The sequence below is a fragment of the Salmo trutta genome, chromosome 31 (genome assembly GCF_901001165.1).
Source record: "Salmo trutta chromosome 31, fSalTru1.1, whole genome shotgun sequence".
NCBI lineage: Eukaryota > Metazoa > Chordata > Actinopteri > Salmoniformes > Salmonidae > Salmo > Salmo trutta.
The window spans coordinates 31,861,984-31,878,270 of NC_042987.1; the positions used below are offsets into that span (position 1 = coordinate 31,861,984).

General features: G+C 40.9%; 3 protein-coding genes across 3 annotated transcripts; 1 reads left to right on the forward strand and 2 right to left on the reverse strand.

Annotated features, from left to right (window-relative positions):
- Positions 1 to 105: 105 nt before the first annotated feature.
- LOC115169976 (DET1- and DDB1-associated protein 1) lies at positions 106 to 4,363 on the reverse strand. Its single transcript, XM_029726144.1, has 5 exons — positions 3,829 to 4,363; positions 3,318 to 3,398; positions 3,032 to 3,083; positions 2,788 to 2,849; positions 106 to 2,659 (listed from the first exon to the last, which is right to left on the reverse strand). The coding sequence occupies exons 1-5, from the start codon at positions 3,835 to 3,837 to the stop codon at positions 2,555 to 2,557; spliced, it is 309 nt and encodes a 102-aa protein (XP_029582004.1). The 5' UTR covers positions 3,838 to 4,363; the 3' UTR covers positions 106 to 2,554.
- Positions 4,364 to 4,723: 360 nt separating this feature from the next.
- Positions 4,724 to 6,208, reverse strand: mrpl34 (mitochondrial ribosomal protein L34). The gene is made up of 2 exons (XM_029726143.1): positions 6,063 to 6,208; positions 4,724 to 5,612 (listed from the first exon to the last, which is right to left on the reverse strand). The coding sequence occupies exons 1-2, from the start codon at positions 6,116 to 6,118 to the stop codon at positions 5,294 to 5,296; spliced, it is 375 nt and encodes a 124-aa protein (XP_029582003.1). The 5' UTR covers positions 6,119 to 6,208; the 3' UTR covers positions 4,724 to 5,293.
- Positions 6,209 to 7,184: 976 nt separating this feature from the next.
- Positions 7,185 to 14,386, forward strand: LOC115169978 (protein ABHD8-like). The gene is made up of 5 exons (XM_029726145.1): positions 7,185 to 7,645; positions 11,841 to 12,640; positions 13,042 to 13,212; positions 13,518 to 13,734; positions 13,977 to 14,386. The coding sequence occupies exons 2-5, from the start codon at positions 11,850 to 11,852 to the stop codon at positions 14,190 to 14,192; spliced, it is 1,395 nt and encodes a 464-aa protein (XP_029582005.1). The 5' UTR covers positions 7,185 to 7,645; positions 11,841 to 11,849; the 3' UTR covers positions 14,193 to 14,386.
- The last annotated feature ends 1,901 nt before the right edge of the window (positions 14,387 to 16,287 follow it).

The window sequence follows — 16,287 nt, forward strand, 5'->3', positions numbered from 1 at the left end:
TATATTCATTTACTAGCCACCTTTGCGTGTATGCAAAATGTGTTTTGGTGAATTCCAATATTAGAAGGAAACACAAACCTCATGGACAGTAGACAGTACAAACGTTCATCAGCAACTTGACACTTCCTAGATCACTTTATTGAGACCAATGATCCAAAGTACTCTTGAAAGCACATCTTTGCAGAGGGTCATTGCCATATGAGATCAACCGGAAAATGTGCTGGTTTTTTTTAGCTTGCAGCTGTTGGTTTTAAAGAGAAACAATCAACAAACTTTTGCCCATTTGAAAAGTCAATGGTCAGAAAATGACCTCAAAATTTCATGGGCAAATATTTAAAGCGTTTTCATTGAAATCAACAGGAGTAAGGTCCCAAGACAAGTGCTTTTATATGGCATGGCCCCACATTCACACAGTTTAAATCACAGCACACAATGTCTACATTGGTCATCACACAGTTTACTGTTGAGAACTGAATGAGGGAGGGAGTGCATCATCTTCAAAAAATGTGTCTACCTGTGGAAAGAACTCTCAACATTAACACATGTAGACAGCTAGCTTCACCAAGGAACATAATGGTATCTGATCGTCAGCCAGCCTCAAGATCAACTCAAACAAGATGAGTTGACACCACCTTAAACATATGGCCTGCAGAGTTTAAACTGTACATGCATTCAAACAGGTAAGATACAAGGATCCAATGATCTAAAGGTTCTGGACCCTGCAAGTCCTTGAACTATTACTTGATAATGGTCTGAAGAAGCAAACCATATACACACAAACTTTATAACCCATAGTTTTGGACAGGATTAACGACTCACTAGACAATACCAGATCTTTGTAAGTAGCAGCAGAAGGATAGAGAGAGCGGATCAGGAACAATACTCTCCGCTTGTGTATTTACAGCTGTCGATAATGTTACAAACACAACTAGGCCCCACATTAACAGTTTAACAGCACGCCTTATACGGCAGACCACTTTGAGACAAGGTTCTATACACCTGAATTGCACATGTATCCCACATATTGACTAAAGCAAGACATATACTATAGGTTCACACAGATCGATTATGCCAAGTTGCAACTTAGCAGCTATGGTTTTACTTGTGGAGCCATCAAAGTACCTGAGCCAAGTTTAGTCTTGGCAGCTAGCTATATGTTTACTTGTGGAGCCATACCATGTTAACAGTAATAAGTGTTATAATATCCACAAACACTTATCTGTTTCAAGATAATTCTAGATGTGATGGCAATCTAGCTGTTAAGAGTCTAGGGGGAAACAAAGTTTTGACAAACACATTGAGCATCATTTGTTGTGTGTTGCTACAAAATTGGTCTGTTTTTATACTGTATAAGAGAGCAATAGTAATGGCGTCTTTTTGTAGGCACTAACTCAGTCATGTCTCGTTGGCCAAAGCCTATGGAAAAATGAATATGGTTATGGGAGGGGTTTTGGATAAATGCCGAAAATAAGGGCTGTGGTAAACACAGGCTTAAATTTTATACGTTTTGTTCTATGAAATAATACTAATCAGCTAAAGTCACTTTTTGTGAATTTTGAAGCATTTATGTAATTAAAACAAGGACAAAGGCTTCATAATTCATAAAGGTCACGTTAACTTACTCATTATCTCATTGAACAAAACAGTTAAGATGTCCTAAGCCTGTGTTTACCCCAAAACCCCATTATTTCTCCCATAGGAATGTAACAGTTTTGGGGCTCAGTTTTTTAGGACTACAAGGTGGTGAGCTCTAAAGGTTTGCATTTGGTATGCCTTTAAATGAGCCCCAATATGACCCCGTGGAAGCATTCTCCAAATCCACATCCCTCATTAACAGTGTGTATTTCCTCCAATGACATCACAATGTAAACAGAGGGAGGGTCCTTAAATGACCAAGAAACACATTTCCATTAAGGCAATTAATCCCTCAAACCAGGAGAGACATCAACACCTTCAGGAATACAGCCTTTTGAGACAGCATTCCCCATAATAACCTGAGACTAATTCAATCTAAAGTCTAAACACTGTCGTCATTCTCCAGTCACCGTAATAATTGTTGGGGATCTCTCACACATCCTTCAGTGTAACAGTATAATCACAAACTTAAACTGAGGCAACGGAGACCATATTCTATTCACTTCAAGCCCAGAAGGATATATATAAATGGCATGCAATTGAATTGATTAAATGGACATGACTTTAAAAAAAAATTAAAAACTGGTCAAAGTACAGATGAAGTACAAGTAAATTAATAAAAGCAAACAGAGCAATAGAAATGTAGAAACATGGTCAAGCAAAAATGAATTTGAGGGGGAGGAGATAATGTTATTGTGCCTTTTGTTATCAAGGCAGAACTTTTCAGCTATGTGCCAATCGAAGTCAAGGGAAAAGAAAAATACAAAAGGAAATAAAATACAAAGAGACAAAACTGTCAGCATCCCAAGATCATGTTGAACAATGTAGGCAGTGGTCTGTCCTGTCTGTCAAATGCACTTTGCTTGTGTGCTTCTTTATCCATAATTGTGTGTGTGTTGCATGTTGATGACACAGCACTCTACGAGTCCTCATTCAACTCCTGACTGTCCGTTCTGGCAATTTTCCGCGGAGGTGCAGTGTTCTCCCCCTCACTGTGCTCCTGCTCCCGCTTTTTGGCTGCATTCTGTTAAGACAAAAGACATGGAGGGGTTGGAAAACTAGCTAACATACATTAAACAATACAGTGCCCATATCGTGTAAAGGAACAATACATTATGACTTTCCAAGGTATCAACTGTCCCATTACTTTACCTTTTTGTCCCACTGTTGGTGAAGGTATCTCAATAGAATATTTGTCTTCTCTGTGACAATGACTTGAAGGAAATATATATCAGATCAAAACCAATATCAATCACAAAGATGCATTAATGTTGTAAATATAGATCAATAATGTGTAACCTTTATTACTCAAACTTCACACTATTCTCATCCAAAGTACACATCAGCACAGATACTGTGGCAACAGAGTACCAATTGAATCAGAGGGGACACTCACTCTGTTCTGATGGATACTCCCGAATTGGAAGATACACAGAGGGCCTCCGGTTCTGAAACAAATACAGAAATCAGTGACGAGTTTAAATCAAGTATGAGTCCACTAACTGAAAGTCTCAAACATCAAGAAATATAACAAAGATCAACTAAATGATGGCATTGTTTGGCACAATATCTATTTTGGACTTTAGCAATTCATGATCTCCAATACAGGTGAAATGCCAAACAATCCCATTCATTTGAGATTGCATTGACGTACAGAAATTGTATGGCAGGATGACACTTACTGAAGTTTTGCAGACAGAGTCTGCATGAAATCTGCTGAAATTGCTTTTGTTGAAGACAGGTAGTCCTTTTAAAAAATCTGCCTGTTTAGGAAAAGTGGCAAGTGTGAGAAATGACCCAGGCTGACAGACTATTCAAACCTTTTAGGATACTTCAAGTCTGAACAGTAGGATTGGGAAACATGTTCCTGGATAGCCAACTGAGAAATGACTGTACCTACACAAATGACATAGCTAGTTAGCGAGCTAATAAATAAGATTAGTAGTTAGTGAGGGACAATATATTGGGCCTATATCATGAAACATGTCTCTTTTCTAACTGTCATATCCAGTTAGTTAGCTAAGTCAGTTGAGGACCCAAAAGTAAACACATTGCCTAACTACGTTAGCGAGTTCAAACTAAAAACGTGGTAGCCAACTAACGTTAGTTAGCAGTCAACTGTCCCCCCCCCCATAGCGTAACTGTTACATGTTTAGCTTGATAACTACCTAAAAGAAAAGAAAGAGACGTTACCTTATCCATGGTGGCTTTTCACCCCAGAAAGACAACACACAGACAAAAAAAGTTGCTAGCTAACGTTAGCTGATGCGCGTGGAAGATCTGCTAGCAACAACACGAACCTGCTTAGCTAGCTAGCGAAATGTGATATTTAGCCTTGGCTTTTTCAAATATTCAAGATTACACAAAGTACAACGAATGTGTGCATCAATTCCAAGTCATTTCCAAGTATTTCATAAACTAGCAAAGACCAACAGCTAGCTAACTAGCCAAGCTTGTCTATCCAGCTAGCAACTCGCTAACGTTAGCTAGCTACTATTATAGCCAGTGTTTTGTTGTAACTAAGAAATCACTGGTTGTTTACAAATTCGTATAGAATATGCTACAATCAAATAAAGATGGGTTATTTGTAAAACTAGGTTTGACTTAGACGCTAATAAAACTGTGTTGCATTGAATTACAACGCATATTGTACTTCATTGATTGCTAGCTTAGCACGCAACTTAGCGTAACAAGAGCTGAGGTATAAGATAACAAGTCCATCTACTCTATTTGTGTTCCTAGTCCGTGTGTGGGCGTTCCTCGTCTTCTTGCCTGATGCTCCATTGGCTACAGGAGAAGATGGACAATCGTAGAATGACACAGCACAATGCTCATTGGGTCACTAATGTTTCCGTGAGAAACCAGCCCGCCAATGGGAAGAGGCGCTTTGACCCTTACTGCAGATGCCTTCACATGTAACGTGACGGCAACAAGGTGGTCAGAAACATGCGCAGTAGCAACAAATTTTAATTTCAAATATAATTTCAAATTGGTAATTTCCTAACAAGTAGATATTATTCACAGAAATTTAGATATTTAATTTGCATCATCTCAAACCCCACTGACTTGTACCAACTGCACACGCTCATGCAACAAAACAACGTTTATTTATTCAGAAACTCAGAGAGCTTTTATTTGAGCAAGACAAAGACTTGAATGACAAATGTGTATTAGCTTTAAAATTGATGAAGGTCAGAAGGTCTATCTATTTTAGCAGCAACTGAATAGCACAGATGCTTATAGCCCAGCACCCATTTATTAAAGGACAATATTCAAATTCTGGACCTAGTTCAACCCCACCACTGTATGTTGACATGTACAACTTCGGGTCTTTTATCACAACTTTCATCCTGCATGAATTAACAAGGTCATATTCCATTTCAAATTCACTGATTGCAACAGCAAGGCTCTGCACTACTTCTAAGCCTCTACAAGATAGTTGCTGAAATACATGATGGGAAAACATTTGTCGAAGTGTAAATGTAAAATATATATCTATTTACATGGACAAACATCTGCCTTCACATATCCAATAACTGACATTCAGCTCTACACAAAACTGGGCCAGTAAGTCTTGAAGTTGTTATGCATTTTCTCAAGAGTTGGCAAAACCTGGGTACTTCAATAAGTTCACCAAAAAACTTTGTCCATTGGGTGCTTAGTGTGACAGGGATTTTCGCCCTTTCAGCATTCTACGGAGAATCACCTCGATGCCACCCTGAGTGCTGATCCTCTTGATCCAGCCATGGGTCCTCTTACGCTTTATATTCTTGGGCTGATACTCTGTGCCCCGCTTCCCTGTGCGAATCTGCTGGTGGTGCCAGGGAAGTTGCTGCAACACCCCTGCCCCCTCTGCCTGCGATGTGAGAGGTCCACACCGAGAGGTCTGGGGAGGTACACTGGCCCGGGACAGCACCCAACCACTCAGTGTTCGTGGCTGGTGGCCACTGGATGCTGGAAGCTGTGGTGCAACAATCCTGTTTGATAATAAACGTACGGGATGTTATTAGTTTTATGATTTAACCATGCAAACTATTCAGCAGAGTGCGAACGCATTCAAGCTTTAGGAAAATATGGCTGTTGGTTTGTGAAAATGTATAGCTAGTTTAGTTAGTTTTTTAAAGCAGACTTTGTCATGAGAGTTAGTTAGCATCAGTTCATGGATAGCTAGTTCACTTAACATTCAAACATTATTTAAAGTAAATCCAAGCATGTAAGCAACACATTTGATGTTGTAAGACGTGGAGGGTGGCATCAAACGTGCAAAGAAAGCCGACAACACTGCTGCAGCAGAAAGTTAGCCAGCGTACGTTAGCTAAACAACAGTAGCTAGCTACCTAGTATACGTGGAACCTGAACATTTCATACCATGAGGACTTCTAAAACATACACTTTTCATATTCATTTGAAGATCGTAGCTAATTTACCTGGTGGAGCATATCACTCCATGAAACCGGAATAATGACGACCTGATAATATTCATTTTAGACAATATTTTAGAGGGTTTTATCACTGACTTAGCTAGCTAGCTAGGCCACTGGTGAATGCGCTAAGCACAACATGAATGTCATCGAATTGGAAAATCACCCTCGTTCCATTCAGAGCTACGATTGGCTCTCGTTTTTCATCCAATCGAAGTGCAGGTCACAAGCGTTTGAACGCAAAGATGTTGATTTGAAATGGAGATAATCCACTTAAAGTCTGGAGATTTTAGACAAATACATGCGTATTTAAGTACTTGTATTTTAACGTTTTAAAAAACATTTTATTTATCTATTTCATAGACACATTACAACATATATCTAAATACATGTTTTATTTACCACCATGTATTTCGATATATTACTTATAGTAACATATTTTCTACAGCCTGTTATCGCTTATAGCCAGAGATTCGAATATTACACACGTGGGAGAGTAGTTGTTTTATGCTTTTATGCTAAATTAATTACAACTTTATGTGCCATTTCTTTGATAATTCAGATGATAATTAAGTTGTGAAACTTCAGGGTGTTGTAGGTAACCTTTTTCATGGCCCGCAGCACCGTCTTGCCATGCAGGTTCTTTTGTAATTATCTTAAATGTCTTTCATGGTCCATTTCTGCCTTGGAACAGGAAGAATAATGCAATTCCACCTGTAGCAGTGGAGAGGCTGGTGGAGAGGCTGGTGGAGAGGCTGGTGGAGAGGCTGGTGGAGGTAAGGACCTGGCCAATGATCTGGTTGACCAGACAGATGAAGGAGTCATGTAGAGTCCCAGATGCTGCAGTGTTGATGCTGCTTATCTCACTCACATCTTTTTCCACATGTATTCTACATTTCTATTTCATCTGTATGGGTTCATCCATCCATTCACCCATATAACTACATGTCACATTGACTTATATAAATATCAAGACACACATCCACATATACACATACCCACACACACACACACACACACACACACACACACACACACACACACACACATATGCCTATGGTATGTGAATCTCTTGATTTGATCATTTCCCCACCCGGCCTTAGCAACAGGAATACAAGACATCCTATTGGCTTTAGTAGAACCAATGTTTGTGGCCTATTCGCTATATTTCTTGTCATTCAACAGCAGAAGGAAGCTGAGAGGAGAATTCCGTGGATGCGGAAAACAACAAGGGTAAAAGGGTTGGTAGAATCTAGCCCGTGTGCGCAGCGCCGAAGGATGCTTATTGAAAAAGCATTGCTATCTGTCATTACTATGGTCATTTTAAAATTGCAATTGGCACAGCTTCCTAGTGTGCATTACTTCGATTTAAAGCCTTATTCCATTTGTTTGATTAGTAAGATGTAAACCATCTCTAGATAAAGCCAATTATCAACTTCTCCATCTTGCAGGTTGCTTTTGAATTATACTAATATTGCAACCAATGCAACAGATTTTTCAGCTGCAGTTAATTATAAACAACCTATTGACTATCGTCTTATGGCAGAGGAGCATCATATTCCTCATCATCCTTAATCATCATCAGTAAGGTAAGAATTTCGTTTAAAAATAGGCATATGCACCAGTAAACGTTATTACTATATGTTGTTTCAAATTGATACCATATCTGAAACAGTGTATTTTATGTTTCATAATGGGAATTCAGATAAATAGATGTCAATCATGATGCATTAATGCGCCACACACAAACTCAATATTGATTTATGTTGTTGGTATATACTGTATCTTGCTCATGGTCCTCTTACCATATATATAGGCTACTGTAGTGGCTATTTGGCAAATGGTTAAATATTTAATAATAGTTTTGAACAAATTATTAAAACAATTATTATCGTATGCTCAATTGTCTTACCTGAATTTGACTGCGCTCTGTGGTACATTATATGTTTATAGGTAGTACAAACATAACTAGTTATAAATTGCACATTTGCATTTCTTTACAGACTTGATACATTATTGTAATCGTAGATTCAGTGGTCCTCCAAACCAGGTATTTTGAACACTGTACATATGCATCAGAATGTATTAGGCTACTGGAGGCCTAGCGTGTGGGTGGAAAACTAGAGCACATAGCGTACCAAATGTATGTTAAACATGACGCTTGAATAATCAACCTAATTCTGCAATGCAGATCAAATAGTAAAATGGCTGAGTAACATGGGTGAGAGAATTTAGAGGCAGTCCACTTGGAAACTCATTTAATTTACATTTTAGTCATTTAGCAGACGCTCTTATGCAGAGCGATTTACAGTAGTGAGTGCATACATTTTCGTATTTTTTGTACAGTTCTGGGCCCCTACGGGAATCGAACCCACAACCCTAGCGTTGCAAGCGCCATGCTCGAGAATTCATATTCAAATCTCACTTTAATTGTCGACCTTAATACGTGGGATTAAATGTCAGGGAACGTTGAGTCGAATGGTCCTTTGCATTTTAGGTCGTTTTCACGCATAGTTTTGAGCTATAGTTCAAATCAGAGTTCGACTATTGTTATTATCGTTTGTATTTTTTATCATTTGCTCCGGTTGGTTTCACATTGCCAAATGTAAACGAACTACAATTCCTAAACAAAACCACGTGTCCCTGCAAGTCATTTGTTTATTAGCAAAAATGCTCACGTTAAAACAGTTTTGGATTATCATGAAACATCACTTGTCCCAATCTTCATATTACTTTCGCTTTGGGCTGACGTGAGGAAACAGCACTGCGACGTGAATTCAGTAGCCTACATCCTTGGTAGAGCCCCGGTATCCCCTAATCTTCATCGGATGCGCTCTTTAATGCGCTGCTACTCACTGAACGTTTCAGAGATCTCAGGTTATGATGCTGCGTGTATTTCATCAAATGCTCGCAGTCAAACAAACAATAACAATAATATGTTCCTTTGTACGGACTGCGTTCTCACCAGCAGCGAACCGCACCACGTCACGAATTGAATCGGACCGAGACTCCCCTTTTTTTTAGCGAACCACGGTGCGTTGTTTAGTGCGCTACGGTGTGCGGATAGAGTATTCACAGGAGTGTAGTGCAAGTCTCTTCGCAGTTTATCAATCATCACCTCATCCCCTGGAGGAAAGTCCACCTCCAACATACTTTCTGTTCAGTCTTATATCATGCCTGATACATCAGATGATATAATAACCTCAATATGATGTTATTACATAAGGGAGCTGCAGTATATGCCTATATGTCATGGCTTTCACAGTGCTAATACACATATTATCCACTATCCTGAACCCTAAACTTAATGTAATGATTTAGAGGTCATCCCGTTAAATAAATACACATTTAGATGTGTCTATTGAATGTTGTGATGGTAGCAGATTTTCATATGATTAATGACTGACTCACTGCTTGTAGCAGCTCACCATATTGACCCACCAAGGAAAGGTAGTCACACATTTCACTTGGCTCCTGGATGAAACAGGATAGTACAGGATCCATCATCCTTCACAACACTCTCGATAAATTCCCTCTGTCTTTCTCACTCTATTTCTCTCTCCTTCCTTCTTTCTCGCACCCTCTCCATCCCTGCTTCCCTCTCCTTACCCACATTCCCTCTCCTTCACGCTCTCTTTCTCATCTCACTCACTCTCTCCATCCCTCTCCCCCTCAGCCAAACATTGATCCCTGTGTGCCACTTCAATACGTTAATGAACTCCCCTGTGTGTGTGGAGGCAGGGATAGAGTGAGCAATAAGCTGCACCTCATGCAGAGGTGTCATTTACCAGGGTCAATGGCCCCTCCTCTCTCCCCATTACCTGCTTCCTGATGTCCCATCTGTATATTCAACTGGACTTCATTAACTTGCCTTCGCCAAACCTGCACTCTCAAAATCGTTACGCTAAACAAAACTTGTTTTTGGCATAAGAAGCCTCTCATTTCCCAGTGCACCTCATTTTCTTAATAAACTTCGCTAGGTCAGCGTCAGCGATTAGCATACACATCTGGGTCGGGAATTGGAATATACGTACACAGCAGTTTCATCTGCTGCTATTCAGCATTTTAATGGCAAGCATTACACAGATGGACTTTTCAATTACATGTAATAGTAAAGCGATAGAACAATGAGACTTAGTCTGTTTAAAATGCACCAGCGAGTATTAATAATGTCGACACATCTCCCCCTATTGTGAATAAATAATGTATAAAGCTAGAAATGAATCCGGGGTTGAAGGTGATTAAAGGTAGGTGGTGAATGAGAGAAGGGTGAACTTGAGTCATATCACCCTTCCCCTCAGAGCTCTGCCATTATTATTGTGTGCGTGTGTGTGCGTGTGTGTGTGTGTGCGTGCGCGTGTGTGTGGCTTGACATTTATATAAGTCAATGGTGTGACCTTGGTGTGAATAACAGGAGCGAAATATAAATGTTGATTAAAGCCAGTGTGTCAGGTCAGCTTTTATAGGAAGGGTTTCCACAAACTCATCATTAGAAAAGCCTCCCTGTTGTGTAGGCAACACTTTTCTGAGAATTGAAAATGGCTGTGGTAGTTTTGCCCAGACCTCACTGACTGTAGCTATGAGCAGGATTTAATAATATCGGTGAACGTTATTGACTGGAAGTGTAACTCAATCCAATGTCTTGCATGGCCGGGATCATCATTTCTAAGCATAAATAGATCATAAATTCCAGCTTTACATAAGATAATTGAACGATAGACCAACAGTTACTGTACATAGGAAACAATGAAGTCTGGATCCAAGTTCCAACACATATTGTAGATATGCCACTTCCGTTCTGCTTCCCGTTGATAGTCTATGTGTCTATATTTGAACAGTGTGATATAAAATACTCCAATACCCGACTGCCAAAAACCTCTTGAGCCATTATTGGACATAACTGTCTTCGGAAAGACCATTGTCTGCTGGTGTACTGAAAACCAAACCCCATTGGCACATGGAATACATACAGTCAGTGAGCAGTTGGCATGAACCCAGCTGTGCCATTGCTAACATTCTATTTATACCCTAGGGTCCAGGGGCCATTTTGGAAGAGCCTTGTCTATTCTTAGTTTGTGTCTAGGTCATTATGTGAATTGATTCTGCTTCTCCACACTGAGACGAAGTGGGTATTGTTTTTACTGTTATCTATGGACTGACGTTGAACCCAGTGTGAAACTGGTACTTTTTAAATTGAAAGCTTAATGATTGAGAAACCCTAGGGTGTTTATCATGGAGCAAATGTCATCTACAAACAACTGTCGTTTTCTGTGTGGTGAATTGTTGTGGTGAGAGCCAGGGGGAACTTTTAGCTCAAAGATCTTTGTTGACAGTTGATCTTTGTTGTCTGTTAAGCCTACCAGATCCTTCCTATTATGTGTTTTGACCAGTGGAGGTGCTGAGAGGAGGACGGCTCCTTTTTAGGTTGTTATACTATGTTTGTTGTTTATATACAGTATGTTATAATCAGAGACTTTGTCACCACTCAGATTATGTTACCTACAGTGGAGGTTGCTGAGGGGAGGACAGCTCATAATAATGGCATGAACGGAGCAAATGGAATGGCATCAAACACATGGAAACCATGTTTGATGTATTTGATACCATTCCACTCATTCCGTTCCAGCCATTACCACGAGCCCATTCTCCCCAATTGAGGTGACACCAGCCTCCTGTGATTACCTCATGTTCTTACCACAGTACTTACTCCCTATCCGTTTGAAAATGTCATTTTTTCAATGAAAAGATAGCTCGTTGGCATTTCTCATGGATGTGTCTCTGCAGGCAGGCACCATGCTGACCAGCATTACAGATGGGATCCTGTGCTGTCTGACTGGGAAGGCTGCCAGCCTGGTGATGCCCGTCGACTCTTCTGAGCCAGCTGACACCTTCGAGTTTGTAGAAGTGAAGCCTGGGAGAGTCCTCAGGGTTCGCCACATCATGCCCGAGCGCCGGGCGTCAGTAGTGACGGAGGAGGGCCAAGTAAAGGAGCCAGAGCAGGAGAAGGGCAGTGGAAACAGCAACAACAGTAGCAGTGTGCACTGCAAGCGCAAGATCACTGTCTACCGCAACGGCCAGCTAGTCATTGAGAACCTGGGTGACGTGCTGCACTCGGAGATCGTCCAGTGCCAGGATGGAGACCTGGAGCCCTGCAGCACCGTGGAGGTGGAACTAGCCGACTATAAGGAAGTACCCACATCTCCTGAACCCAAACCCGCGCCTCCCCTGTCCATGGTCGGGGAGCAGAAACCCGCGCCCCCGCCTCGCCGGCGCCGCCGAAAGCCCAAGCGCATGGTGATGATTGACTCGGAGAGGGAGATCTCCAGCTGCAAGGGGACGCACTCGGACGTGGCGCTCTTTTTCGTGCACGGGGTCGGCGGCTCGCTGGACATCTGGGGCAGCCAGCTGGACTTCTTCTCGCGGCTAGGGTATGAGGTCATCGCACCTGACCTGGCGGGCCACGGGGCCAGCACGGCCCCCCACATCGCGGCGGCCTACACCTTCTACGCCCTGGCCGAAGACATGCGTGCCATCTTTAAGAAATACGCCCGTAAACGCAACATCCTCATTGGGCACTCCTATGGGTCAGTATGCTTGCTTCTCTGTTAAAAATGAATGGTCAATTGATTACCAAGTATCATCTTATGTCTTAGGTCAATTAACAGATGGAATATCATGATAGTAAATGAATAACAGTATTTGAACATGCCTTGAAACACATAATAAACTGGTGCTGACAATGACTGATGAAGAAGAACCAATCAAAGAGCAGCATTATGACGATGTCACAATTAAGGGACCAATTAGAGAGCAGGGTTATGACGATGTCATGATTAAGGGACCAATCAAAGAACAGGGTTATGACGATGTCACGATGAAGGGACGAATCAGAGGGCAGGGTTATTACAATGTGATGATGAAGGGACCAATTAGACAGCAGGTTCCCAATACATTGTTTTTACACGTTTGATTATATCCCTTTCAGGGTATCGTTCTGTACCTTCCTGGCCCATGAGTATCCAGACCAGGTTCACAAGGTAGTGATGATCAATGGAGGGGGGCCCACAGCTCTGGAGCCCAGCCTCTGTTCCATCTTCCAGCTGCCTTCCTGTGTGCTGCACTGCCTGTCTCCCTGCCTGGCCTGGAGCTTTCTCAAGTAAGGAAATCATCTCATCTATTTGTAGACAAACCAATATTGAAGTGCAGACAAATCAACAACACATTGCCAGACAAAACACCATTTGTAGACAAAATGACAACACATTGCTTTACAAATAGAACAACAACCTATTGCTGTAGACAAAACAAAACCAAGATACTCTTCATACAGAACGTATACTGTAGTGTACAGTGTCAATGCTTAGCTACTACTGCGTACAAAGATTAAGAGGAATTTACTGTAACACATAATTTCGAATGTCAAGTAATACTGATGGCTATGAGTCTTTCCAACATGTTCAGGGCTGGGTTTGCCCATCAGGGAGCCAAAGAGAAGCAGCTGCTGAAGCAGGGCAATGCCTTCAACGTGAATCCGTTTGTGCTGCGTGCCATGATGAGCGGGCAGTACTGGCCCGAGGGGGATGAGGTGTACCACGCTGAGCTAACCGTGCCCATCCTGTTGGTGCACGGCATGTACGACAAGTTTGTGCCCATTGATGAGGACCAACGCATGGCCGAGGTAAGGAGACATACATTTATGAATACCAATCCATGTCAATTGAGTTAGGAAGCTCTACTACCCATATATAAAATATACATTATATCAATTCAATTTGAAGTTGTTATGAAAGAGGAATTAAATTAAATTATGATATGAATTATGAACAGTCCCTATATCAAGCCCATCATATTCAATTACTAATATCGTATTGTAAAATGTTTTATATATCTTGACTGTAACTATTATCCTTTTAATTTCAGATCCTTCTGTTTGCTTTTCTGAAAGTCATCGAGGAGGGCAGTCACATGGTGATGATGGAGTGCCCTGACACAGTCAACACCCTCCTGCACGAGTTTTTCCTATGGGAGCCTGACATGTCCAAAAAGAACGCCGCCAAGACTGATCCTGACAAGACTGTTATAGTCAATGGTGTTGTCGCCCAGACACCAAAACCGAACAAGCCCATGGACAAATAACCAATAATGAGTCTCATTTTACATGAGCAAACCCAATCCGAGGGCCTGTCTTTGGCAGGTGGCACGTGGTCTTAAGGCTGCTCGCAGGCTGAGAGCTGTTATTAACAGGGCCAGAGTTTGTTGTGGAAGTGGAGGGGAGGCACCTGGTGCTCCAAGCTAGAGTTGACATTTGAATAGGACTGTGGCAAGAAGAATGAAGAAAAGGATGGAAAGAAGAGGAATCTGACAGAGATGCGTGTTTCTCTTTCCCCTTTGACAGCTGTCTGTGCTTCATCATGTGGTGTATGTAATCAGACAGACCTCGGGTCCAGAGGATGTTATTAAAACACAATATCCATTTGTAATTCTCTCGAGTACCAAACTTGGTTGGTGAGTGGACCATTGTGAACCAAAGCGAGGAAGGCATGACCATTAAATGGTGTGTGGATCGCGTTGCTACCTATCATCCATTATCTTGTGAGTAATATATCACTGCTGATTGGTGTCCTGACAAAATGATGATCTTATAAAACTGGGTTCATATTATGGATTCACTTCAAAGGGGAAAATAATTAACTTGAAAAACTGTGAAACTATCCAGACAATACGGCAGGTAGCCTAGTGGTTAGAGTGTTGGGCCAGTAACCGAAAGGTTGCTAGATCAAATCCCCGAACTGACAAGGTAAAAATATGTCGTTCTGCCCCTGAACAAGGCAGTTAGCCCACTGTTCCTAGGCCATCATTGAAAATAAGAATGTGTTCTTAACTGACTTGCCTAGTTAAATAAATGTTTTCCAAAAAATGACAATTATAAAATACAAGTCAATGAGTGACTGTTGTGTATTATGGGAGGAAGAGTTCTCATGCCACATTGCGATCCAGTTTGCATGAGGTCATCACCGTAATCATCCCCTACTAAGCAGGTTATAGACTAAAGTGTTGACTGGATGGAAGTGGTGGATGGATTGGTAATTGTTATGGCAACAAGTTACTACAAGACATACACCACACATCTAAACAAATGGGCCATACAAGTTCAGCAACCTCATAAAATATAATCTAGCCAAAGTAAAGCTGTTACAACATATCTTTAAGCAAACTAAATATCTGTCAGTTGCAGTCAGTATTGAAACATATCAACACATTCATCTATACCCAACATGGAGCATTTTGCCTCAAGAACATTTTGCGGTGTTTTCTGATATTATGCATTTAGAAACCTATGCTTACTGTGTGTCCACGTTATGAATTATCTAACTTAACTGGACTATTTGAAGTTGCTGCATGAATAGGCTTTTAAGATATTAGAGATCTTTCTTGTCAATATACTTTGACAGTTGAGAAATCCAAAAACCTTCTCTGTCCTCTGAGAGTATAATCTAAGCGGCATTATGGACAGAGGAGAAATTGGACCAAAGCTTTGGTGATGGGCAATCCAAATAATGTAAGAGTAGTCCATAACAATTATTTTAAAATACTGATGCTAGTTATTCAGCTAACAATAGGGCAACTCATTTTGCCTCTGAATTTGATGTAACACCATTAAGAATGATGTTGTTGTTCTGTCTACCAGATAGTATAGCAAAGCATTGTCCTCCACTACCCTCCAGTCAATCTGTTTGTGCTTGCAATGTCAATGGTCGTCCATGATAATAAGCTAAAGGACATACGTTTTCAGGTGCTCATTTGTGATCGTTTTCTTGTCTCATAATGAGAGTGTGTGATTTGATCTGTGATTAAGAAATAGGAAGCACAGTAACACATGTATCTGGTTCAATCTCTCTGACTGTTATTAACATGCTTTATTCACATCTGCATTATTCTGAGAAAGGATGAGAGATGATTATGCAATTTCAAAGGAGATGAGTAATGAACTGTACAGAAAGATAATGCATAAGTAATGGAAACAAGTAGGTTGAGGAACAAATTAGTTTGACCTAGCTGTTGAAAAGAAGATGTATTCATGTAGACTGTCTAAAATACCATGAAGTGCTGCTGATCCACTCTGCTTAGGCACTGTATAGATTGTTCCGACAGCTATATGGATTGCAGGGCGCACATTTGCTTCCTCCGCTAAATGTCTAAAAAACCAGTCTGTCCTATCCAGTGTGCTATC

Coding starts and splice junctions, on each gene's coding strand:
- LOC115169978 (XM_029726145.1), top strand. CDS start 11,850: ATGCTGACCAGCATTACAGATGGGATCCTGTGCTGTCTGACTGGGAAG. Junction 12,641..13,041: donor CTCATTGGGCACTCCTATGG/GTCAGTATGCTT, acceptor TATCCCTTTCAG/GGTATCGTTCTGTACCTTCC. Junction 13,735..13,976: donor AGGACCAACGCATGGCCGAG/GTAAGGAGACAT, acceptor TTTTAATTTCAG/ATCCTTCTGTTTGCTTTTCT.
- LOC115169976 (XM_029726144.1), bottom strand. Junction 2,850..3,031: donor GGAGTATCCATCAGAACAGA/GTGAGTGTCCCC, acceptor ATTTCCTTCAAG/TCATTGTCACAGAGAAGACA. Junction 2,660..2,787: donor ACCAACAGTGGGACAAAAAG/GTAAAGTAATGG, acceptor TTGTCTTAACAG/AATGCAGCCAAAAAGCGGGA.
- mrpl34 (XM_029726143.1), bottom strand. CDS start 6,118: ATGAATATTATCAGGTCGTCATTATTCCGGTTTCATGGAGTGATATGC. Junction 5,613..6,062: donor GGAGTGATATGCTCCACCAG/GTAAATTAGCTA, acceptor ATTATCAAACAG/GATTGTTGCACCACAGCTTC.